The 25,000-nt window shown below is 47.4% G+C and overlaps 1 protein-coding gene across 1 annotated transcript in view; it reads right to left on the bottom strand.

Annotated features, from left to right (window-relative positions):
* Positions 1–25,000, bottom strand: part of adck1 (aarF domain containing kinase 1) — a 136,583-nt gene that overhangs the window by 20,029 nt on the left and 91,554 nt on the right. Inside the window, exons 8-9 of the mRNA XM_062522814.1 lie at positions 14,710–14,859; positions 12,311–12,508 (exon numbers count right to left, since the gene is read on the bottom strand). Of these exons, the coding sequence (XP_062378798.1) occupies positions 12,311–12,508; positions 14,710–14,859 (348 nt within the window). The remainder of the gene's footprint in view (positions 1–12,310; positions 12,509–14,709; positions 14,860–25,000) is intronic.

Raw genomic sequence — 25,000 nt, 5'->3', positions numbered from 1 at the left:
GCATTTCCACACCACAATAAAGTAAATTGCATTCATTTCAATTCCGTGGTAGTGGTCTTGATTTCCGTCACTGCTCTCTGAAAGCACAACAAACGATGAGTGGATCCGGGTGCTTGGCTTGCAAGAAACGGGAGTTTGATCCATTTTTAGCTCCGCCATTTTGTCGTTTCTCACAACAAGTCCAATTAGGATGCGTTATGAGTCATGACTGATTGACCCGTTAACTAGCCAAGCACGTCATGAAAAAGCAACATGGCAACATGTAATGATCCTTGTAGCGTCGTGTCGAATAACGAGGAATTCATGCTGCACCACAAATGCCACAAACAAGGAGGCCTTGAAAGATAAGGAGACAGAGATAGTATACCGTGCAAGTCCACATGCCCACATAAACGCACATGGGTAAGCTAAGGAAAGCTAGAGAGAGAGGGAGACACAGGGGCGGAGAGAAGGAGAAGGAGAAGGAGGAGAGGAGAGGGGGGACCTTTCATGGGGCACTATGTCAGTGAGCTAATAGGAGGAGCAGTAGTATGGTTAGGTTGGGACTGTGCGTGTGTGTGTGTGTGTGTGTGTGTGTGTGTGTGTGTGTGTGTGTGTGTGTGTGCGCGCGTGTGTGTGCACAAGTGTGTGCGTGTGCATGTGTATGTGTGCGTGTATGTGCGAGTTTATGTGTGAGTGTGCGTGTAGTGTGAGTGTAAGTGTGTGGAAGTGAATGTTGGACACTGATGGCAAATAATCATGGAAGTCATCAGACATGCTTGTGCTGTAGCCACCACACGCCCTAACCACACACACACACACACACACACACTTGTCTATTGTTATCATGTCCTCCTGCACTCCTCCAGCAGACCAACTCTGTGGGCAGAGCCCCATGATGAGGGAGAGCAGCACTTGAGCGGGAGCAGGACATTACAGCAGCAGATCAAACGCAGCTGAAGGGCATCCGGCCTCCGCTGCCACTGCTGTCCACAGGACCGGCAACACAAGGCCCTCGTCATGGAGACAGAATGTTAGACACTCACCATAGAGACGGCACTGATCTATAAAGAATAATATTCTTTATAGATCAGTGAGAGACGCTCCATAGACTCAGTAGGTGGGTGTTTTTTAATGGCCGGTACAGACTACACAATTGTTTTTGTCTTTCACGATTATTATTTTTACGATTGACCGTTGACCACGATTGACAAATTTGGTCGGAATAGCCGTTGCAGCTCTGCTTTTGCAGGAGAAGCTACAGCAGGCAACCTGATTGATCGTGTACGTGGCTGTTCAATCGGAACAAGAACGGAATACACCTCGCCTTTAATTCAAATTCTAATCGGATTGGCGGTTTTATTCCGATTAAACGGACACTGTGTAAGCCTGAGGAAATTTCATTGTGAAATTCTCCCATCTAGCGGTTAGGGATTATATCGCAGTCTATAGAGACTACGGTAGCCATCTCACGTCAAAACTCAAAGCCACATAACTCAAAGATCTGCGACGAGACAAAACTGTTGCAGAGGTGTGAATTAAATGAAATTATCTTTTACTGTCTATGATTAAACGTTGCACATCGTTGCCAGCATTTGCAAGCCGTTGCAAAGCATTCAGGTTGTTGTACAGTAGGATAAGGTTCATCTCGTGAATCTACCAAGACAATTTCCCCTTGGGGATCAATAAAGTATCTATCTATCAATGGCCCTAGTTCCAGTCTCCTAGTTTTCTCCTACTTTTCTCTATTGTCGTTGCTTGTGTGTGATGCCAATAAAGCTCACTTTCGGACACGTAAATTATTTCACTTTGCCTGTTAACCGAGCTAAGCACAATAGCTAGCTAGCAGTAGCACAGTACATAGAAAGTTAATGTGAAGGGCTAGTCAGGCTGGCTAGCTATGTAGCTAAGGACTGTGGTTAAACTTGTTGTTGCAAACTAACCTGAAATAACATAAAATCGAAACTTCCCCATTGTCGTTACTTGTGTGTGATACCAATAAAACACACTTTCAGACACAATAAACCATTTTATTTAGCCTGTTAACCGAGCTAGCTAGCTAACGTTTGCACCAAAGGCGTTAGCAGCTAATGGGTAGGGATGTTCGCTAGCTAAGCTAGCGGTTTTGTACACGCAACCTTACAAGTTGGTTACAGCTCCTCGAGTCACGGTAAAATGTCATGTTTGGTACATAGCTAATTTAGATACACTTATGATGTGGGTGCTTGCGTTTCTTTACGAATCTGCAGTCTTAATTTGTATAGAAATGGCCGTCTTCACGCTGCTTTTCTGTGTAACGTGAAACGCGTTTTCCCCAGTGGTATTAACAGGTAGTGTGTCCCTCTCGGCCGTTCATACACCGGAAAGACATGGAAGTCTTCCGGTAACGTCCCTTTCAATGTAAATGCCGGGAAGTGATTCTTCGGCCAGGAGGACAAGTCAGATCATTGGCATATGTTATTTTACACCAAAGAGGATCTATTTATGAATGAAGACGTTGATTTGAGGTACTAAAACACTTCAAATCCTACATAATGTACCTTTAAGGTGTTTGTATATTGTTTATATATTGTGTCATTTTTAGTCCGATTGAGCCATTATTTCATTTCTAATCGGAATAAAAGCGTCCGTGTAAACCCACCTATTGTGAGACACTAATCATAAGAGACTCACCATAAGGAGTAACTGCTAGAATGTCACTGCAACTGAATAAAAATGCCCATGTAGATCCACCTACTGTAAGACATTAACTATAAGAGACTCCTGGCATGGCATTATAATGGCATAATCAGATCTGTCGATCCCGTTCACCATAGAGGCTTATTATCTCGCAGATTCCGCCATTCTTTTCAGCCATGTTTTGTCGAAACACAACGCTCTCCATTGATTTAATTCCAATGTCTGCTACCGTTGGTGAACTACAGTTGAGCAATCACACTTTTGCGGGTTCCTCGGAAATGCTTTTTAGCGATATCTATGGATCACATTCACCATAGAGGCTCGCGAAAAGACACTCGCTATGTACAGACTCTCCTTAATGCACACGGCACCCCACCATGGTGGAATCCTGTCCTGTTCCACGTTGTCATGGAAGCATGGCATCCAGAACAGCTTGACTAATCAACACACACACACTGCTCACTGAGGTGCTCCAGCCAATGTTTCTCTTTAGCAAACAGCTGTTGACTGTAAATATTTAAAGTAGCACACATATGTGCTATAAGCAAATATTGTGTTGTATTGCTTACATTTAACTCACACAGCATCATCATCATCATCATCATCATCATGCACATTGTTTAATTAAGAAGCTCCGTGTCGACATTTGATCGACTCTCGCCGCTGTGAGCGTACGACAAAAACGGCTGATTTGAATTGTGAAATGGCTTTCTTTTTTCCCCTTTAGATGGAAGTCTTCAGTGGCTATGGCACACCCGCGGAACAGCAAAAACACTGGAGACCGGAGACCACACAGGGCTGGGGAGAGGAGCATGTCTGAGAATGTGTATGTGTGTGTACTACGTGTGTGTACTACGTGTGTGTGTGTGTGTGTGCGTGCGCGTGTGTGAGTGCGGGGGGGTTACGAGGGAAATGTTTGCTAGTGGGGGGGGGGGGGGGGGGTGGAGGAGCAGTCCCCCTCAGGGCCTGCAAATGACAGAGTGAGTGTGCGCGAGTCTCCTGCTGCTTCTCCCAGAGACGGTGGGAGCGAGTGGAATGCATTAATACTGATGATGTATGACACTCCACCATGAATGCTGATGCGCTCGCTTCTTTGCCTCCTCTCCCCCTTGTCCTGTTTTGTTCCCTTCTTGACGGGGAGGGGGGGGGCACAAGCTGTAGTCGAGGGCTTTACCAGTGCCTGGCACCATTCACGACAAAAGAGGGGTTACATCATGGGGTGGTGGTAGTGCAGTGGGCTAAGGAGGAGGAGGGTTTTTGTATGCAGTAGCCTGACAAGTCGTGAGTTCGATTCCCTGCTGCCACCATCGGGCCCAAGACCAAGGCACTTAACCCCTGAGTTGATCCAGTCGCTTCGGATGAAAAGCGTCAGTCAAATAAATAAGGACAAATTAATAAATTAATAAATAAATGAAGACAAAAAATAAATAAATAAGTTAAGATAAATAAAGACGAAGACCATGGGGGATGTCTCTAGACTGAGCCAGAGCCTGCATTGGATCAATCCTGAAGCCACCGCAAATCAGGGTCAGAAGTGGCTTACCGGTAAGCTATACGGCAGGAGTGAGAGAGGGGTTGGGAAAGGATATTCCCAAAGGTATGTTTCAGTCATAGGCACAAGGCCATGGGGATATCCATCTTCTGAGCACATGTGTCTTAAAGCAGCACTAAACAAGATTTGCTCTTGGGGTCCCCCTACAGTTGAAAAGCGCAATAATAAACAAACTAAACATTTGTCTTTTGCTACAACATATGTTCTGTTTATTCATTTTCAACCCCTCCAAAACATTTCAACCTCAGTGTTTGACGTCCAGCCTCCCCAAAAGAAACCAACACTGTAATTCTGTAGCCAAGCTGACGAAGTGTCTACTTGTGCACAATCATTTCTTTATATTATTTGCCAAAATACTTCATTTGCCCCCTTTCCTTGCTCAACATGCTAAAATGGCTACCTGCAATTCTGCTCTCTCACTTTGAGGGAACGAAACGTGGACTGCTAACCGTTGTATACCAACACTGACACTGAAATGGCTGATTGAGCGACGGCCAAATCATTTGACTTCACAAATCAGTGACAGACTGGGAGAGCATGGGAGAGTGGTGCCGTTAAGGAGGCCAGCTCAAGATGATTAGGTATTGCAAGTGCAGGAGTATGCCAACTAGAACACAAGGTGGCTCTGGCCCTGAACCACTACATACACCAGAGTCTTTAAATGTGTCTGCCCAGTCATTTCACATGCATATGTCTCTTATGGAATTTACAACAGGCAGTTGTGCTCTCTCTCTCTCTCTCTCTCTGTCTCTCTCTCTCTCTCTCTCTCTCTTTCTCTCTCTGTGGGGGAAGGCTGAAACTTCAGCCACATCTCTCTCTCTCTCTCTCTCTCTCTCTCTCTCTCTCTCTCTCTCTCTCTCTCTCTCTGCCTTTAGCTGTGCGCTAAGTGCACTCTCACTCGTCTGGCTAAAAGCAATAACACCAATTACCTGGCCAGCCTCGCTGAGCGCTTCTTCACCTCTCAGAACCGCCGCATAGCACGGCACACATCACCGTACGGCACACTCCGCACACACACACTCCAAAAACACTCCACACATACATACACACACACACATTCCACACACACACACACACACACACACACACACACACAATGACGGCACACTCCACACATACATACACACACCAACTCCACACATACATACACACACACACAAACTCCACACATACATACACACACAAACTCCACACATACACACACACACTCCACACATACAGTACATACACACACACACACACTCCACACATACACTCCACAAATACACACACAAACACACACACACGCACACTGCAAAGCGCAGCTCCCTGAGCGCTCTGGAGCCCTAATTGAAAAGGTGACGGGGAAGCATTAAGGCCGGTGGAGAGAGCACAGGCGAGGCCGGCGGACGCTCTGTCAATCAGCAGCCGAGCGAGCGAGCGCGCCCCAGTTCTCAGCGCCGCTGGCGGTCATTACTGTGATTGATAAATACAATCTACCCCATGCAGCTCTCAAGCAGGTTTACTGGAGCCAGCCACTGGCCGGCCTGTCTGTCTCCCAGCAGGTTGGGATGACTGAGCTGAGCTGGCTGGGGACAGGTGATGGGGCTGGGGATGGTGATGGGGCTGGGCTCTGATCAGGGTCAGACTCAATGAAAAAGTCACTTCAATTCAATTCAGTTGAATTATTTTTTTTATTTATTTATGTATTTAACTTTAGTAGTTAACGACACTAGTAACAATGTCAATGTGGAGGCAATCGCATTCGCTGGTGATTTGCGGGATAGTGTCAGTCAGCTTAGTCTTTACAACACACACACACACACACACACACACACACACACACACACACACACACACCGATTAACTGAGCGGGAACACTTGTGTAGTCTACTGGTTTGTGTGTGTGTGTGTGTGTGTGCAGTAGTGGGGCCACTTGTCTGGTAGTCTACTGGTGAGTGTGTGCGTGCGTTAGTGCGTGTGTGTGTGTGTGTGTGTGTGTGTGTGTGTGTGTGTGCATGTGTGTGTGCCAGGGTCTGGTCTGCCCTCAGTGGTGATGAGAGGCATGTGTGTGTGTGTGTGTGTGTGTGTGTGTGTGTGTGTGTGTGAGTGTGCATGCGTGTTCGTGCGTGTGTGTGTGTGTATGTGTGTGCGCACGTGTATGTGTGTGTGTGTGTGTGCCAGGGTCTGCCCTCTGTGGTGGGTGCTGAGAGCCTCCGGTGTGGCGGTGGCCCAGAGAGAGAGAGAGAGAGAGAGAGAGAGAGAGAGAGAGAGAGAGAGAGAGAGAGAGAGAGAGAGAGCCCTCCCTCATTAGCGGCCCTTCTCTTCTTTACCCTCCACAGCCCTTTCCCAGCTAAGTGCAATGATTAAAGACGCCATTAAAGAAGCCCGGCTGAAATGTTCATTTGGCGTCTCTCTCTCGTGCGCGAGCTCCTTTCTGTTTACTTTCTGCGCAAAATCAAATTAATTTGGCTTCCCGTCTTAATAAAAGCTTTTGGTGCATGTTTAATGCACTTCTCATGTGCCTTTCCACTGATGTTACAATTAAAAAAATACAGAGTACACACAACTAAACCAAGAGTAATGAGACTTCAAAATGGACGCACACACACGCGCGCGCACACACACACACACACAGGCCAAATAGATTACACTGATGAGGGATTCATACAATGGAAATCAAAGCAATCAGTGTTGAGCATGCAACTTAGCCAACACAAACAACAACTTTCCTAAAGATGTCTGGCTGCTGATAATATGCACTTCATTTTCAACCAATTCAAGATGGAGTGACAATCAATAACCAATAAAGACATGCAAAAGAGGGGGAGAGGAGAGTATGTGTGTGTGTGTGTGTGTGTGTGTGTGTGTGTGTGTGTTCGGCGTTCGTGCGTGTGTATGTGCGTACATCCTTGTTTTTGTGCTTTAGTGTACGCGTTGTATGCATGTGTGTGTGTGTGTGTGTGTTCGGCGTGTGTGCGTGTGTATGCGCATACATCCTTGTTTTTGTGCTTTAATGTACACGTTGTATGCATGCGTCTGTATGTGAAGCATGTATGTGAGCGCATTTTTGTTTCTGTGCATGTGCGCCTGAGTGTGTGTATGTGAGAGAGAGCGAGTCAGCAAGTGTGTGTGTGTGTGTGTGTGCGCGTGAGAGCAAGTCAGTAAGTGTGTGAGTGTGTGTCTCAGGCATGGCTTGCAGTATTAGGGACGAAAGGTGAGGGTTGCAGTGACCACAGCCAAAGAGCCCTGCTCCCCCCATCTGTCGTGTGTGTGTGTGTGTGTGTGTGTGTGTGTGTGTGTGTGAGTGTGTGTGTGTGTGTGTGTGTGTGAGTGCTTGGCCTCTTAAACACACTGCATGTGCCCGAGAGGAACTAGCAGGAACTAAACACAGTCCAGAGCAGCTGCCAGCTAACCACCGTGCTGCACACGCTAATGCTACATTCACAGTCACGTTTAATGGTAAGCCAAAGCTACCCGGTTACTCAGCCAGCAAACACTTCAGACAGAAAAATCATACAGGAAGTATGCAAGAACACGTCAAGCAGGAAGTCATTCAGGAGTCCTGTGGCTACATTGTTTGACTGAGGAAGTGATATTTTCAGGTGTTCATGGAGTTCTAGGAAGAATGGACCAGGGTAAAATACATGCCTTCAAAATAAGAGTTGTCACTCCGAATGTATGAACATGGCAACTTCACAATGGGCCCCTGAGGATATTAACCTCGCTGTTCAAACTACAGGCATGGCACAGGATTCGTTGGGCTTTGCGTCACACGTGCGTCCTTGCGCGGAGAGCAGTAGAACTGTATTCCTGTCAGCTGAGCTCACCAGCGCACAACTTTCTCCGGAGTGACGAATGTGTTGAGACTTTTACTCTCCTCCATCATTCTGCTCCAGTGTGGCAAAACTCAAACTCACTTCAATACCCGACTGTCGCCAGCACGTTCAAGTAAAAAAAAAAAAGGAAAAAAAAAGAGAAAAAAAAAAGAAAGAAATAAAAAAGCCTATTTTCAGGCATTTCTTTCTCTCCCAGTTCCACGCTCGCTATCTTTCGGGAGCTGACTGTTTTAATGTCCATTATCCTACACTCACAATACAATATGTCCTTATCGCGGCTTTCTTATGCAAATCAGACTGCCTCCTTTTTTACACAAATGTCGCAGCTGTACATTTGGAAGCAAGCTTTTATAATTGCTAGCAATTATCCCGGACCAGACTACTTCAAAACAGCCTCGTCATTTGATGGAGCAGAAAACATGCCTGGGGGAGACGCGGGGGTGTTTTAGGGATAAGTGACAACTGGTGTGTTTTCTGTCGTTTCCATTTTGGGAGACAAAAGCAGGATTGGTATTGCTGTATGCTAGGAGAGAGAGAGAGAGAGAGAGAGAGAGAGGGATGAGCAAAGCCACCGTGAGGGTGAGGACCCTGCTGAACTTTTAGTTCCAGAACTCAGAGATTAGGAACTCAGGAACTCACAACCTTAAAGAGTCCCCGAGCACCAGACTAAGGACTGCTCTCTGCTCCTGTGGGTGTGCTCCCAGAGAGCTCACTGCCCATGTGTGTGTGTGTGTGTGTGTGTGTGTGTGTGTGTGTGTGTGTGTGTGTGTGTGTGTGTGTGTGTGTGTGTGTGTGTGTGTGTGTGTGTGTGTGTGTGTGTGTGTGTGAGTGTGTGTGTGTGTGTGAATGTACAGTATGAGAGAACACAATCCCTACAGGACTGATGAAGTTTAACTTAACACAACGTCACAATCCTTATCTATAATAAATAAACCGGGTCACTGTTATACAGCACGTTCAGCTGAAGATTAAGGCATGAGCAATAACAGCACAGGAGATGCTTTACCTGTGAAGCTAGCAGAGTTGAGACGGGAACTATTCATGTGTTTCATCAGGTCCTTTCCCACAGGTGTGTTAAGTCAAACACCTTGATTATCAATGCAGACTGCATGATGCTTGATTAATACACCTGTGGAAAGGGACCTGATGAAACACATGAATACCTGCACACATAAACAACCATGGTAGCTGCTTTGATAATCATAAGGAAGCCTACACCCAAGGCAAAGCTACATCAGAACTGTACTTGGTACATGGCTAGCAGGTACCTCCACTTCTGCCACTTGCCCCGTCAGAGAGGAATATTCAAACTGACATCGGGAGCGCCACCCGGTGTGAGCGCCTGGCGCTGTGATAATGGAGCGGCAGCAGGTAGCGTCTTCATCACCTGGCACGTCTTCCCCGGCGCCGCCCGCTTCATCACGTTAGCGGAGACGCGCCGAGACAGCAGACGCGTGTCACAGCCTATTAACCGACACGCGCTCAGCCGTGTTCCACCGAGCTCCGCAACCGGGAAATCCCTCGTGATTAATGAATTCCAACGTTTGAGAGGAGCGTGTGCTCGGGACTAATGGGGGTTTGCAGTTGGCCGTAAATGTGCAGATAAACTATGGTAATTCACGTAGGCGTCGTCCTGAAACAAAGTCAAGGATGTCATTTCCGTACTTCCCATCCCTGGGTAGAGATATCGTTCACTTTCTTTATTTCACACGCAGACCTTCACCCTCTACTATTACCAACAAAATACTTTGGTCCTGCATTCAACAGTTTTTATCTCCTCAGATGTCAGCCATCTTGGATATTGGAATGTGTGAAGTTCTATTAGAAATGAGTTGGAATGTGTGAAGCTCTGGAATGTGTGAAGCTCTATTGGAACTGAGTTGGAATGTGTGAAGCTCTATTGGAACTGAGTTGGAATGTGCGAAGCTCTATTGGAACTGAGTTGGAATGTGCAAAGCTCTATTGGAACTGAGTTGGAATGTGTGAAGCTCCGTGCTGAAATACAACAATACAACACAGAGGAGAATAAAGTAGATCTCTCACTCTTAGTCTAATGGACATTAACTGTGTGTAGGCTAAACCTGTTTCATGTGGCGTGAACGATTTTATGATCCTGACTGTTATTTTTAATGTCTCTCTACGCTGATTGTTGAGCTGTAATGCAAGACAAATGTCTGTGTAAACGGATATTAAAGTATTATCTTATCTTATCATCTGGGTGGGAAGGTGTGAAGGTCAGCTAAAGCCTTCTCTCTCTAATATGCCAACATGAGCTAATGTTTTCTCTCACGGCGAAACTGGCCTGATTCTCTGTGGACAGCACTACAACACGGGCATTAATACAGCAGGCAGAGCCAGATGATCTCAGTCTGACATGAGGATATTCACCTCCAGCACACAAATCTATTCATCTACTACAGTTCAGTGTTGTTAACCTGCATTGCCGGTTGAATGAGTCTTGCTGTATTTTAAGTAGTCTTGCTACATACAATGGCACAATGGGTACACTGTACCTTGAATAATAAGGTGGTAGAAGGTACAATGTTCTTGTCATCCCCTGCTTAGCCTGGCAAACAATAGTGTGGTTAAACCACGCACCTGGAACAAGGAAGCGCCGTTGATTTGAAGTAGCCTTGGGCACAGTGTACTTACACAAGTCCAGTAATTAAGAGTTTGAGTACAATGCACTTCTCCACTAAATACACGAGGTCACCTTATTAACCCCACTCCCTCACCTCCCTCCACACGCTAAATGTGCATTTACTGCCGTGCTGTGTAACGCTGCACTGGTGTGTGCAGGCCGCTGTTAAAGGGTTGTGTAGAGGTCTGCTTTGTAAGGATGCTGCTTTATAAGGGTGCTGCTTTATAAGGGTGCAGTTCTATACTGATATTTAAGGGTGCTGCTTTATAAGGATTCTGCTTTATAAGGGTGATGCTTTACAATGCTATACTGATATATAAGGATGCTGCTTTATAAGGGTGCTACTTTATAAGGGTGCAATACTGTACTAATATGTAAGGGTGCTGCTTTATAAGTTTGCTGCTTTATCGGGGTGGAATACTGTACTAATATGTGAGGGTGCTGCTTTATGAGGGTGCAATACTGTACTAATATGTAAGGATGCTTCTTTATAAGTTTGCTGCTTTATCGGGGTGCAATACTGTACTCATATGTAAGGGTGCTGCTTTATAAGGATGCTTTTTTATAAGGGTGCTGCTTTATAAGGGTGCAATGCTGTACTAATATGTAAGGGTGCTGCTTTATAAGGATGCTTTTTTATAAGGGTGCTGCTTTATAAGGGTGCAATGCTGTGCTAATATGTAAGGGTGCTGCTTTATAAGGGTGCAATGCTGTGCTAATATGTAAGGGTGCTGCTTTCTAAGGGTGCAATACTGTACTAATAGGGTGCTGCTTTATAAGGGTGCAATGCTGTACTAATATGTAAGGGTGCTGCTTTACAAGGATGCTACTTTATAAGGGTGCACTACTGTACTAATATGTATGGATGCTGCTTTATCGGGGTGCAATACTGTACTAATATGTAAGGGTGCTGCTTTATAAGGGTGCGATGCTGTGGCGTTGAGATGCGTGTCGAGCTGCTCCTGAGCTGTACGCGGTGGCGTGTTGCGTAAGGGATGTATAAATAAATGTCCCCGAGGCTCCACAGATGGCCTGCCGTCCCCCCGCTGAGGGCAGCTCCGGCTGGGAAAGGGTCCACCCGGCCCAGCCTCCACACCCCCCCCCCCCCCAGTCCACCCGGCCCAGCCTCCACACCCACACACACTCCCCCACCCCCCAGTCCACCCGGCCCAGCCTCCACACCCACACACACTCCCCCACCCCCCAGTCCACCCGGCCCAGCCTCCACACCCACACACACTCCCCCACTCCCCCAGTCCACCCGGCTCCGACTCCACACCCACACACCCCACCCCCCTGTCCACCAGGCGCAGCCTCCACACCCACACACACCCCCCACCCCACTGGCCCTGACCGGCCACCAGCCAAACACCACCCCCCCAGCCAAACACCACCTGCATGGGAGCTAACCGGATGCTGCCCTCACTCTCCCACACAGACATACACATGCACACACACGCACACACACACACACACACACACACACACACACACAGACACACACAGACACACACACACACACACAAACGTACAAACTCATAAGCATTTAGCGGACAGTCCATTTTTGAGCTTACGTGTTCTACTAAACAGGAAGAGTCATTGCAGAGCGAGCGCGCGTGAACAGGAAGTGTGTGAGCTCACCTCCGAGTTGGTGACGGGCGTCTGGCTGATGCCCTCGTTGACGGACTTCCAGGAGCGGGCGGTGAGCACACAGGCGAAGAGCGGGAACAGGTCTCCGGCCCCCAGGCGGCGGCTGTACCTCTCGATCCCCTTAATGTCCGCCTTCATCAGGGACTGCCACAGCCGGCAGTAGTCCAGACGGAAGTCCTCCTTCAGCACCTTGGACAGCGACACACACAGAGTGAATGGAAGCACTGGGGGGCAGAGACTCTGTAATGAGGAGCGCGACTGGCTGGGGCACCTGCACCGCACGCCCGCGACCCGAGTTCGATTCCCGCCCTGTGGTCCTTTCCGAATCCCACCCCAACTCTCTCTCCCACTCACTTCCTGTCTCTCTCTCTACTATCCTATCCAATTAAGGGCATAAAAAGTCCAAAAAATATATACTTTAAAAAAAGAAATCTACGGGGTTAGTTCGCAACGCAAACATGGCAGTCATCTATACATATTCCGCCCCTTCTGCCGCCAAAAGTTGCCACGTGAACACCATCGTGCCAATGTGTTGTGCCAATCATGTGTTGTGAATCTTTGCACACGAGCAGTTCTGCCCGAAATAGATGCCCGATAAGTGCCCCAAAATGCGTTGCAATATGGCCACCGAGTGGAGGGATTTGCCTCAAAGGACTTTTGCTGGGAAGGGCTGAGAAGCTTCCATATTACATAGGGCGGCGGTAGCGTAGTGGCCAAGGAACTTGGCGCGCATGCAGTAGCCATTCAAGTTGGAGGTTAGATTTCTTGGCTGCCACTGTTGTGCCCCGGAGTAAGGCACTTGACCCTGAACTGCACCAGGAAGAGCCCTGCAGCTGGTATCTGTAAGTCGCTTGGGATAAAAGTGTCAGCTAAACAAATACATTAAATACACTGAATAGTGTTCCAGCCAGGAGATGTAGGAACTGCGCATTTGTTTGCTGACATGCTTTTGTCTACATTAAACAACTTAAAACTGATAGGATGGAAGAATACAGACACCTTCCTCTGATCCACAGATTTGAAAAATGTGGCCTTTCGTAAAATATGCTACTCAGTGTTTCCCATACATTGACTTATTTGTGGCGGCCCACCACAATATCAACACTGACCACCACACAATGATTTTATGTTGTACTACTTAAACTAGATGAACTCCTTTCATTGTAGAGCTATGCACCTTTCAGCCTCTCTGTTCCTCAACAAACATGCATGCACGTTTAAAGAATACATTAAACAAAAACCAGTAAGGCTTGTTGTTGTTGACTGTTTTTGACGACTGGCTAAATCACAATTAAATCTAGTTAGTATCATAAGTACGTTGCGCAAATTTCTTTAAAATTTGCGCACAAACACACTACCACCACAAATAGAATCAAATTATGTGGGAAACACTGCTACTTGGTTAAAAGCAGAAAAGAAAACATGAAAAAATGTCAGCAAATGAATGGTGAACCAGTGCAAAAAGGAGAGCTTCGACCAGACATAGCGTTAGACCTCTTCAAGGGGCCATACTGAGCGTGGAGAAAGTGAACCACTGCATATGCGTAATGTTGCTTAATTGCTGATGCCGAACAGGATGTTCAGGTGTCTTAAGAGGAGAGATGGCATATTTGTCCAGTCCTTTGAAAAGCCTCCATTCCTGCCTCTCTGTGCCTCATTAATATGGAGACAACGTATGTCTGGGAGAATTTCAGGGCAAAAAAATACCAGCAGCCAAATTAAAATTCCACGCAAAGCGACGCTAAACTGGAGAAGTCATTACTCACAAATTGGTTCCATTATGGCCATCATGAGGAGGCCAGCTCTCAAACGCTTCCCTGCTTTTACACGCGAGCATCACAAGTGCATATTTATCACCAAATGATCTTCATGAATGCATTTACAACTTCAAAACATGCCACACACCCAAAACACAGAAAAAAAAACAAAAAACCCCACTTGCTTCACTGCTGCCAGTGCACAGCCTTGGAGGTGGATTGGGCACATCTGTTTACTTCATCAAATCAGCCTGGCTGTTATAACATCTACTTACTCGTTTTTGTTTATCTTAATCATTTGTAAATTATGAGTTTGGGTTCCTTCGCAAATAAAATAAATAAATAAACACGGCGACATATCCATTGGTAGGCGCTAAAACGAGTTAGCCGCGGACTGCCCAGGAATTGCGCCGTGTAGATAGCAGAGCAGAAACACTGATTTGAGATATGTGTGTGTAGCACGTGGCTTCATATCTAGCTCACGAGGAGGCTCCTTAATAGCACGCATTCAGTTCCAGCTTGGAGGGGTGAGTCTGGGTCTGCTGTTGCCCCGGCAGCGAGTGGGTGAATTATGGGGTGCAATACGTGATGAATTAGCTTTTCCGGGGGAAGGCCGGGGCCGTGATGTCTCACCTGATACAGGCCGTGATCGAGTAACACAATTTCCGTCTTGTTGCCGCTCGGGCTCTTCCTCACCAGGACGTTGCCGGGGTGCGGGTCACAGTGGACGAAGCCGTTCACGAATATCATCTCACTGTACATCTTCCCCAGGTTCTGTGAGATCTACAGGGGGGGATCGAGGAAGAAACACACAGAGAGAGAGAGAGAGAGAGAGAGAGGGAGAGAGAGAGAGGGAGGGAGAGAAAAAAGATAAGGGAGAAATAGAGAGATAATAAGCCGGAAAGTCAGACACAGACACAATGAGAGAGAGAGAGAGAGAGAGAGAGAGAGAGAGACAGAGAGAGAGAGTCAGTCAGTCAGTGATAAGTCACGGGATGTCTTGGCATTATCTCTGGACATGTATCTGAGCGGGCTGAGCTGCACAGAGATAATGAGGGTTGCTTTCTCTCTTAAGCAGCAGCCCAAGCCCAACCCATCATCCCTTCATAGTCGTCCACCATTTACACTCGCCCTCCAGCGCCAATGTTTAGCATTTATATAAAATAGTTGCTTCTGTGCGGGGGGTGGGGGGGGGGGTGGGGGGTTGGGGTGAGAGAGAGAGAGAGAGATAGAGAGAGAGGGAGAAAGAGAGAGAGAGGGAAGGAGAGAGATAGAGGGAGGGAAGAGAAAGAGGGGAAACTTTGATAAGAGCAGAAGAGTTTATTGCGAATGGAGAGAGCAGATACAATTATTCCACCCACTGCTACCCCCCTTTGAAGATCAGCTGCGATAAAGATCAGCTCTGAACCAGGGCAGAATGGGAAAGCGCTGGCTGCAGCACGCTGTATGGAAATGAGCCTCTGACGAGAAGAGGGGTGTGTGTGTGCGTGTGTGTGTGTGTGTGTGTGTGTGGGAGGGGGGGTCGCAGTCACTCGCACCCCCTTTTTCCGCCTCAGTTTTGCAATTACGCTTGGAGTCGTGTGCGTAGGGGGGGGAAGAGAAAAAGGCCTTTCCTTGTTCTTTTTTTTCCCGCCTCCTTTCTTTATTTTCTTTCACCACACGGAAGAGCATTTCCCCCTATTCATTGGAGAAGCCATTTACAATAACAGCAGGGTGGACCATGGCAGGTCAATTTAGCCGCAGTTCAGGTTGTGCTGACTCATGCTCGATTATAGCATGAGGACGTTCCGGGGAGCATCGCGACAACTATAATGCGCACTAAAACGGGCGCCGAAGAGCCATGAACAAACTCTGGCTTCTGACGCTCACGCACAGCCACTAAAAGGAGTCTACTGAGCACCACCTCCCACCACAAACACAGCGTAGTCATTCAGGGTGCTGACGCATAACCCAGTTATAGTCCCCCCCCCCCCCACACACACACACACACACACACACACACACACACACACACACACACACACACACACACACACACACACACACACACACACACACACACACACACACACACACACACACACACACACACACACACACACACACACACACACACACACACACACACACTTGCTGGACCAGCTTTGCCTTCATATGAGCATGGCTCCACAGTTGTTAGACCTGAGGTTCCTGGCCTGAAGTTGAACTTTTGTACAGCAGACATGTCTGTTCCTTCCCATTCACATACATGTTATATCAGTCGTGCAGTCGTGAGGGGGTGTCTTTGCACAAGCCCTTCCTCCAGCACATGGCTGAGGAGACTTCTCTCCACTGATCTAAACACTGCTTTAGCTGAAGAGGACATCATCAGTAGTACACCAGGAGAGAGAGGGAGAGACACAGAGAGAAAAAGGTAGACATATAAACAGACAGAGAGATAGAGGGAGAGAGAGAAAGAGGTAGACAAAGAAACAGAGACAGATAGAGATAGACAGAGACAGAGACAGAGAAAGAGGGAGAAAGAATGAGAGAGAGAAAGAGGTAGACAAATAAACGGAGACAGAGAGTTAAAAAGCGGGAGATAGAGAGAGGGAGAGACACAGAGAGAAAAAGGTAGACATATAAACAGACAGAGAGATAGAGGGAGAGAGAGAAAGAGGTAGACAAAGAAACAGAGACGGATAGAGATAGACAGAGACAGAGACAGAGAAAGAGGGAGAAAGAATGAGAGAGAGAAAGAGGTAGACAAATAAACGGAGACAGAGAGTTAAAAAGCGGGAGATAAAGAGAGGTGAACAAAGAGAGAGAGAGAGGTAGACAGGGAGATAGAAAGAAAGAGAGAGAGAGACCCAGAGAGAAAGAAAGAGAGAAAGAGATGAGGAATGTTTCCTGGGGCTGAAGCACAACATGGCCGTATGCTAATGGCAGACTAACAGGAGCGGTCTGCAGACAGCAAACTAGCCGGAGGGTCGGGAGCGAGAGATAGCTGGTTCAATTTAAAGGTAAAGTGTGATAGTGAGTCACCTATGACTCCATCAAATGGCTCAGGCCCTGTGTGTGCTCCGAAATACTCTGGCCTCAGGACAACAGCGGAACCGTATGGCAGAACAAAAACAAGGTCATCAGGAACGTCTATAGGTTCTGGAATATCAATGAATATGCTAAATAGATTTCCTAGAGTGGAAAAAAAAGCGACATGCAAATCATACTGGCAAGGTGATATTGGAATGTCTTTAGGTCATCATTTACAGGTTCACTCATAGTGCCCATCGTAGTTAACAGCAGTCAGAAAATAGAATTAAAAGCAGGATATGCACACTTTATTAGATACTCCCATGAACTTTTAATCATTTGTAACATTTCAATCTAAGATCTAAGTCTGGACTTACAACACATTTATAATGCCTGATGAAGATCAATAAGAAGGATGCATTGTTATGAATTAAAGTTTCTAAGAGTATCTAATACAGTGTGCAGATCACAATAGAAATAAGCTTTTTAGCTTCATTGTCATTTATTCTGATAACTTTATAAGAAAGTTATATGAGAAGCTTGCTTCTGCGTGCTTCGATCAATCAATCAGTCGATCAATTGATCAACCAATCAATAAATCAATCAGCATTGGTGTATAATGTGATGTTGTTCTGATCTGCATATAGATTTGCGGTGTTGTCCTGCGTGTTCTGATTGGCGATTGTGGACCTCCAGGAGAGCCAGAGAGCCGTGGAGAAACACAGGCCTCGCGTCGGTCATGAATAATGCGGATCACATCGCAGCCGAGCTGGCCGCACTCTCACACACTCACACACTCACACACTCACACACTCACACACTCGCTTGCTCACTCGCTTGTTCACACGAGCACCGCACACACACGTCCTGCGTGTACACACTGCTACGCTCACCGAAGCCAATTTGCTGGCAAGAGGCGACCACAACAACAAATATTTGTAATTGATTAAAGGCTGCATCAATGAAGTGCAAAATTAGTTTGCGAGAGCGGCGACAAGGGTCGCGCTGTGCTCTCTGTATCCTTTCTCCGTCATGCTCTCTCTCTCCCTCTCACTCCTCCTGTCTCTCCCTCTCTCCCTCTCTCTCCTCCTCTTTACTCCTCTCTCCTCTCTGATTCTTTCCCTCCATCTCTCATGATCCCTCTATCTCTGGTTTTGTCCTCCTATCACTCTCATTCTCTCCAACTCCCTCTTTCCTCGTGGAGATTGTTCGGTGCTCTTCCGTGACAAAACAAAGTGTTATGGCACATGTGGGAACTAAATAACCTTTTGATGGGAGTTGAAGAAGTCACATCTCCATGGCGATGACCTAGTGACCTCTGGGTAATATCACACACACACACACACACACACACACTGACACAATGTGTCCGCTGTGAACACATGCCTGCCCACTGAACCAGAAGAGACCAGCTGATTAAACAAGCTCACTCAGGTGTGGAGCAGCTCGTCTGGTGGTCAGACCTGCAGCCATAGCCTTCCCTCAGCAGGCGCTATATGACTGCCAAGACAATGTATGGGGCCAAGTGAGGACATCTTTGAGGGTATACCCCTAGCCAGACTAACACCAGACCATTTTCAATTCAGACTGAGAATTGGTCTGGGGATGCTTCATTCACTTCCAATTTTCAAGGGCCGCAACTAGCAGTGAAATTAAACTGAAATGGGTACATTAACCTAGCCTGGATTAACCCAGACAAACCTGTTAGCAAATCTGCTCTGCAGGTCCATCCAGAAAGGATCCCCTTGATGCCGATTCTGAACTTCCCATTTTACGATTTCCAGGGGCGTAACAAGCACTGAAGTGAAACCCACATCGGTGCAGTAAACTCTATCCAAATGGTTTCATTTGTGCAGCAAACCCATCTTTCTTGTGAACGAAGGTTTTAAATGCAATTGTTTACTCAGTTCCAAAGAAAATACACATGTGTATTGCTTTATCCAGTCGTCATCAGCACAGCCATTGATTGTGTTGATTCAATGCACATGAGTGCAATTGGATCCTGGGTTTTTGATAATTCGGCAATGGGTGTCAATGGGATCCTTTCTTGTCTAAGGTTTCCCAGGCTAACACTAAACTCTTACCAAATCATTTTGGGACTACTACAGCAAACATATTTCTTGTAAGCGAAGGTTTTAAATGGTCCCCTTCATTTCCGAGGAAATTAAATGTCCGTGTTGTAACACTGACTCCATCAGTGCAGCCATTAATCTGTTGAGGAGTACGGTCACAAATTTGTGATTAGAATGTTCGGTGAACTGAGAGTTCCGCATTATGATGTGACAATTACCCTCAGAGATCTCCCCCACAGATTGTGTACAGAACACTGAAACTATGGAACGTTTGCGTTGAATTCTAGAAGAAACTAGGAAAATAATTCCCTCCTCAACGCACGGCTAACTGTACTCATGGGCAGATGAGCCTTCAGAGCAAATTCAAAGGTTCACCTGAATTCACCTAGGCTAGGTATACCCCAAACCACTCCAACATCACGGACTAAAAAAAACGAGGGATTCAGCAGATGGGGCTTCCCTATTGGCTGCCCGTCAGCACGTGTAAGACGAGTCGTGCGTGTTGAGTGGATTCCGCGGTGAGTCAGCCGGACATGGAGAACGCGGTGGTGAGCGTGACGTTGGTGGGCGTGAGGAGCTGCCGTTGTCAGTGGAGGCACACCTAAACACAGGGTGACTCAGCAGAGGAATCCTCCGCTCCCGCCGGCTACCGCTCCTCTCACGCACGCTCATGCTCACGTTGCTGTTGTGCCTCAGCTCCCATCAGCTCTGCTCCTCTGCTCCTCTTCTCTCCTCTCCTCTCCACTCCTCTCCTCTCCTCTCCTCTCCTCTCCTCTCCTCTCCTCTCCTCTCCACTCTTCTCCTCTCCCTCTCCTCTCCTCTCGCCTCCTCTCCTCTCCATTCTTCTCCTCTCCTCTCCTCTCCTCTCCCTCTCCTCTCAGCTCCTCTCCTCTCCCCCCCTCTTCTCCACTCCTATTTGCTCCTCGCCTCTCCTCTCACATGGCTATTGTGCCTTTATGCTGCTGGCCACTCTTTGCTCATACATAGAGAGAGAGGGAGAGAGAGAGAGGGAGGGATAGTGAGGGAGAGAGAGAGCGGTTTTGAGAGGGAGGTGTGTGTGTGTGTGTGTGTGTGTGTGTGTGTGTGTGTGTGTGTGTGTGTGAGAGTGAGATGGAGAGATGGCAGGACAGAGAAAAAAGAGAAAAAGAGAAAGATGCCATGAGAAAGACAGAGCGAGAAAACTGGTGAAACGTGAAACAGCGGGGAGAGGGGGAAAATCAGATACTAAGAGTGAGCAGGAAGGAAAGCAGAGAGAGAGAGAGAGAGAGAGAGAGAGAGAGAGAGAGAGAGAGAGAGGGAGAGAGAGAGAGAAGCCTTTGTGACAGGCCTGTATAAATAGCAGGCATTGTGAGCAGACAGACAGAAGGAGGACTGAAGCTGGGGTTTGCTCTCTACATTTCCTAATGTAATCATGGAGGAAAATGAGACAGTGGTCTAATAAGGGAGTGTTAAACCACCCCTATCCTCTCCCCTCTCCTCCTCCTCCTCTCTCCTACTCTCCTCTCCTCCCCATCTCCTACTCTCCTCCTCCCTCCCTCTCCTACTCTCCACCTCCTCCTCTACCTCCTCCCTTCCCTCCTCCCCTCCTCCTCCTCTACCCTCCTGTGCCTGGTCCACATGCCCCCCCGCTCACAGATGTAGGTCAGGTGTCAAGCATCCATCAACACAGCCCCAACACATATCTCTCTCTCTCTCTCTCTCTCAAATTCAAAGGAGCTTTATTAGCATGACTGTTTTCACAATGTTGCCAAAGCTAGTGTCACAGCTAACACAGTAGTATCACAAAAGCTCTCTCTCTCTCTCTCTCTCTCTCTCTCTCTCCCTCATTCAGTTACTTTCATATCCTTCCACTCTTTCTTTTTTCTCTTCCTCCTCTCTTAGTCTCTCTCACTCCACCCCCCCCCCTTTTTCTCTCTCTCCCTCCTTCTCTTTCTCTGTCTCTATCCATTACGTTCTCTCTCTGACAGGTAGCAGAGGTCCTGGGGTGGATTAGAGGTTCTTTTCCCCCCACGCTGTTTCGTTTAACATGCGTGATCCTCGGACCACTGCGGCTCCAGTGTGCAGGTGCAAGGGTCACTGGGACACGGGCCCGATCTGACCGGTGTGTTCTCACGCGTCATTACTCTTCCGAACGCAGCGAGCGAGCGAGCGAGGGGAGGGGAGGGGGCGGGAGACACAGAGCCAAATACAATATGAGTAATACCTGACAGGGAGGATGGCGCACAATACAAGGCAGAGTATAGTACAGCTCCTGTATCTCAACAGGTAAAGAAAGCGTACCTGTGCTCCTGCATCTCAACATGTAGCGTAAGCTTACATGTGCTCCTGTATCTCAACAGGTAGAGTAAGCGCACCTGTGCTCCTGCATCTCAACAGGTAGAGTAAGCGCACCTGTGCTCCTGCATCTCAACAGGTAGAGGAAGCAGCCACACAATCTGCTGCTACCTGCTGTACCTGTGCTCCTGCATCTCAACAGGTAGAATAAGGCTCCATCTCCACCCAAGCCACAGTTCTGATATCCAGGAAATACATTATTCGAAGTAGCTATATTAGCATGACTGGTTAGATACAACGCTGCCAAAACACAATATACATTTACACAGAATCATACTGCACTGCCAAAGCACACTTACATAACATATGTACTGTAATATATGAATATTTCTGTGAGTCATTGCTAAGTCTAGCTGAATAAAAGTGTTGAATGAATGAATGAATGAAATTGTTCTCCTCATCCAGCAGACAACAAGCAGAAGGGGAAAGGAATATCACTGGAGAACCGCTGGAGAACCCTCACTGGGAGAACCCGCAATGGGAGAACCCTGTCCACAGGGCTCTTGTATGAGGGAAATGTGAAATGCTAGCCCCAGAAACCTTTCCCAGAAGTTGTTCTACTACACCGAGCAGGACTCCACAACCCTGGGGCAAAAGCTCAGCACGTTTGAACAAAATGTCAATTTTCAAAGAGCACAGGAGCATTATTCATGGTGTAACGTAGCGGAAACATAGCAGTCCAAAAGAAAAGGAAATCTGACACAACAAACTTGCCAATGCTAGTACAATTTTTATGAGCCACATAAGCCATGTGTTTAGTTCCTCTATACTGTACTACAAATTCAGAGAAACCGTCTTAATAAAGTCTACAGTTCAAACTAATGGGCTATGACTATAAAAAAAAAAACTATGTAACAATTCCCTTCGATACTGTGTCTAGAATTTTAAAATCCATCAATCAAAACAACAACAACAAAAGCAACAACGAAAACAACAAAAAACAAAGTAGTAGCTGTCAATCATATAGCCTTCAGCATTATATACGGCGTGACGCATTAAAGCTCTTGAGTGTGGTGTTGTGTAGAGTAGAGCAGGCTACTAGCACAGCACTCTAGTGAATGGGCGAAATGACCATTATTTACGGCTGCTAAGGGCACTCCATGAAAACAGGTAGCCGGGCCCAATCTGTGCTTTACACACAACGCGCGGCAGAGAATTCCAAACACACACACCCCCGATTATTTACAGGGGCCACTATAAACGCAGGCACGCGCACAGTTGCTCTCGGGCACCGATGGATGGAAAAAAAAAAAAAAAAACAAAGAAAAGTAGGGAAAAGAAAAACGGAAATGGGCTTCTACTTTATTTACGTCTTGCTGTTGTAATCTGCTGAAGTCTAACCGGTGCGGGCGGATCGATGCGGAGGACGGGAGAGGGGGACGGGGGGGACGGGGGGGGGGTCAAAAAGATGGGCTTTTTAAAAAGCGACGGAGGGAGCGCACTGGCGAACACAGCCAGCGGTAAATCTAATGAGACGAACTCGGAGATGCTGCCAGCCTCCAGTTTGGCTGAAACGGCTGATCGCAGGCGATAAGGGGAGCGGAAGGTCAGCAGAGCCTCCCCCTCAGACGCTCGACTGTCATGCACTGACACACACACACACACACACACACACACAGAGACACACACAAGCACAAGCACATACACACACACACACACACACACACACACACACACACACACACGTTCATGTACATGCACGTAAACACACACGCACTCACATCAATGGCAGTTACATCAAAGCAACGTCCTTAAGGCACCTGTAGCTAGTCAACAGAGTTGGCCTCACCTAACCTTTCTCCATTAACCTCGTAAGAAGGACATCTGCAATGAGATCGAGACATAAGTGCAAGCAAATATGTCTGCTGTAGCTCATTTCATGAAGTTCAAAGTGCACAAGTGCACAAGCCAAAAACACTTCTAAAAATATGTACACCACGACGCTTTGAATGAAAACATTGGAAACATGACTAACAACAATATTCCACATGGCATATTTGGCTGAAAACAAATCTATGGCCCCATGGATCCCAGATGGGTGGCCATTTTGAGTTGCAGGCTAATGGCTAAGGATTTGGTTCAGGTAGCGAGCGGGTGGTGTTTGTTTCAATCTGTTGGCATGTCATCCACTCTCAGACAAGCTGTCTTTCCCAATCTCCTACCTCAGCTCCGCTTGTCACCTCTGATTTCCTGTGTGCTGGGAGGGTGTGTGTGTGTGTGTGTGTGTGTGTGTGTGTGTGTGTGTGTGTGTGTGTGTGTGTGTGTATGTGTGTGCTTGTGTGTGTGTGTGTGTGTGTGTGTGTGTGTGTGTGTGTGTGTGTGTGTGTGTGTGTTTATGTGTGTGTGTGTGTGTGTGTGTGTGTGTGTATATATATATATATATATATATATATATATATATATATATGTGTGTGTGTGTGTGTGTGTGTGTGTGTGTGTGTGTGTGTTGGGGGGGAACAGGCTTGACCCAAATACGGAGGGGCTGAGACATGTGAGGCCACTGCACACATGAAGGCAGGCGTCATGAGCACTCTGGATCTGCCCTCCCTGCTGAGAGACACACAGTCAGACACGAGTGGCCCTCTGCATCTAACCGCCGAGCGCTGATAACAGAAAATAACATCTGGGACGTAGACGCGCGTCATCAGCATACTACATCACAGCTACACCGACAGGCACGCCGACGGAGATGAGCGGTGGTTTTCAGCACTAAACAACCGAGTACTTATAACAGAACACATCTGCCATGTAGACACACATCATCCAAATAGCGCCCCATAACACTTAAGAGAGACACGGAATCACAGATGAGTGGCCTCGGCGCGGCAATATCGAACAACCGAGCAAAAATCACGGAGAGCATCAACAGTGACACGTAGACACGCGTCATCAGCATACAAACGCATTATACAATTACTCAGTGAGTTGTGGACTTTAGCATCAACCAGCCAAGCGCTGAGAGCGGGAAAACACGTCATCGGTGCACTACACTAGATCACAGCGTGAGGGAGAAGCTAATAGACAAACATTGAGCAGTGCTCTCCAGTGTAAACCAAGCACTTGGAAACGGAAACTATATCTGCGAGCCTCTCATATTGGCACTCATAGCATGCACTGAGTCGACTGCAGAATGCTCTGTGCTCTGTTCGTGCAGGGGGGCGGGTGGCATAGTCAGAACTGGCGTGCTCGTGTGTGGGTATCCCCGGGAGACGACAACAACGACGCCGACGACGGCCGATGAAAGTCACCTTCGAACGACAGGCGGCAGCTTTTTTGACGGCCGTTCTCCGGTGGGCGCCGGGCAGGAAACGCCTCCCTCCGCTACAAAGCGCTCTTGTAAAACAACGCGGCGCTTATGGAGGGGCCAGCTGCGGCGCGTGCATACCATTAATCACGCGGCTCGCTGGCCGCTTAAATAAGGATGGCAAACAAATTGGCTCAAGGGGGCTAGGTGCTTCTTCTAATGACTATCCATTATGTGTTTTCCATTCATCATCGTGACAGGG

The sequence above is a fragment of the Sardina pilchardus genome, chromosome 20, assembly GCF_963854185.1.
Source record: "Sardina pilchardus chromosome 20, fSarPil1.1, whole genome shotgun sequence".
Classification (NCBI taxonomy): Eukaryota; Metazoa; Chordata; class Actinopteri; order Clupeiformes; family Clupeidae; genus Sardina; species Sardina pilchardus.
This window is presented reverse-complemented; position numbering and strand designations above follow the sequence as displayed.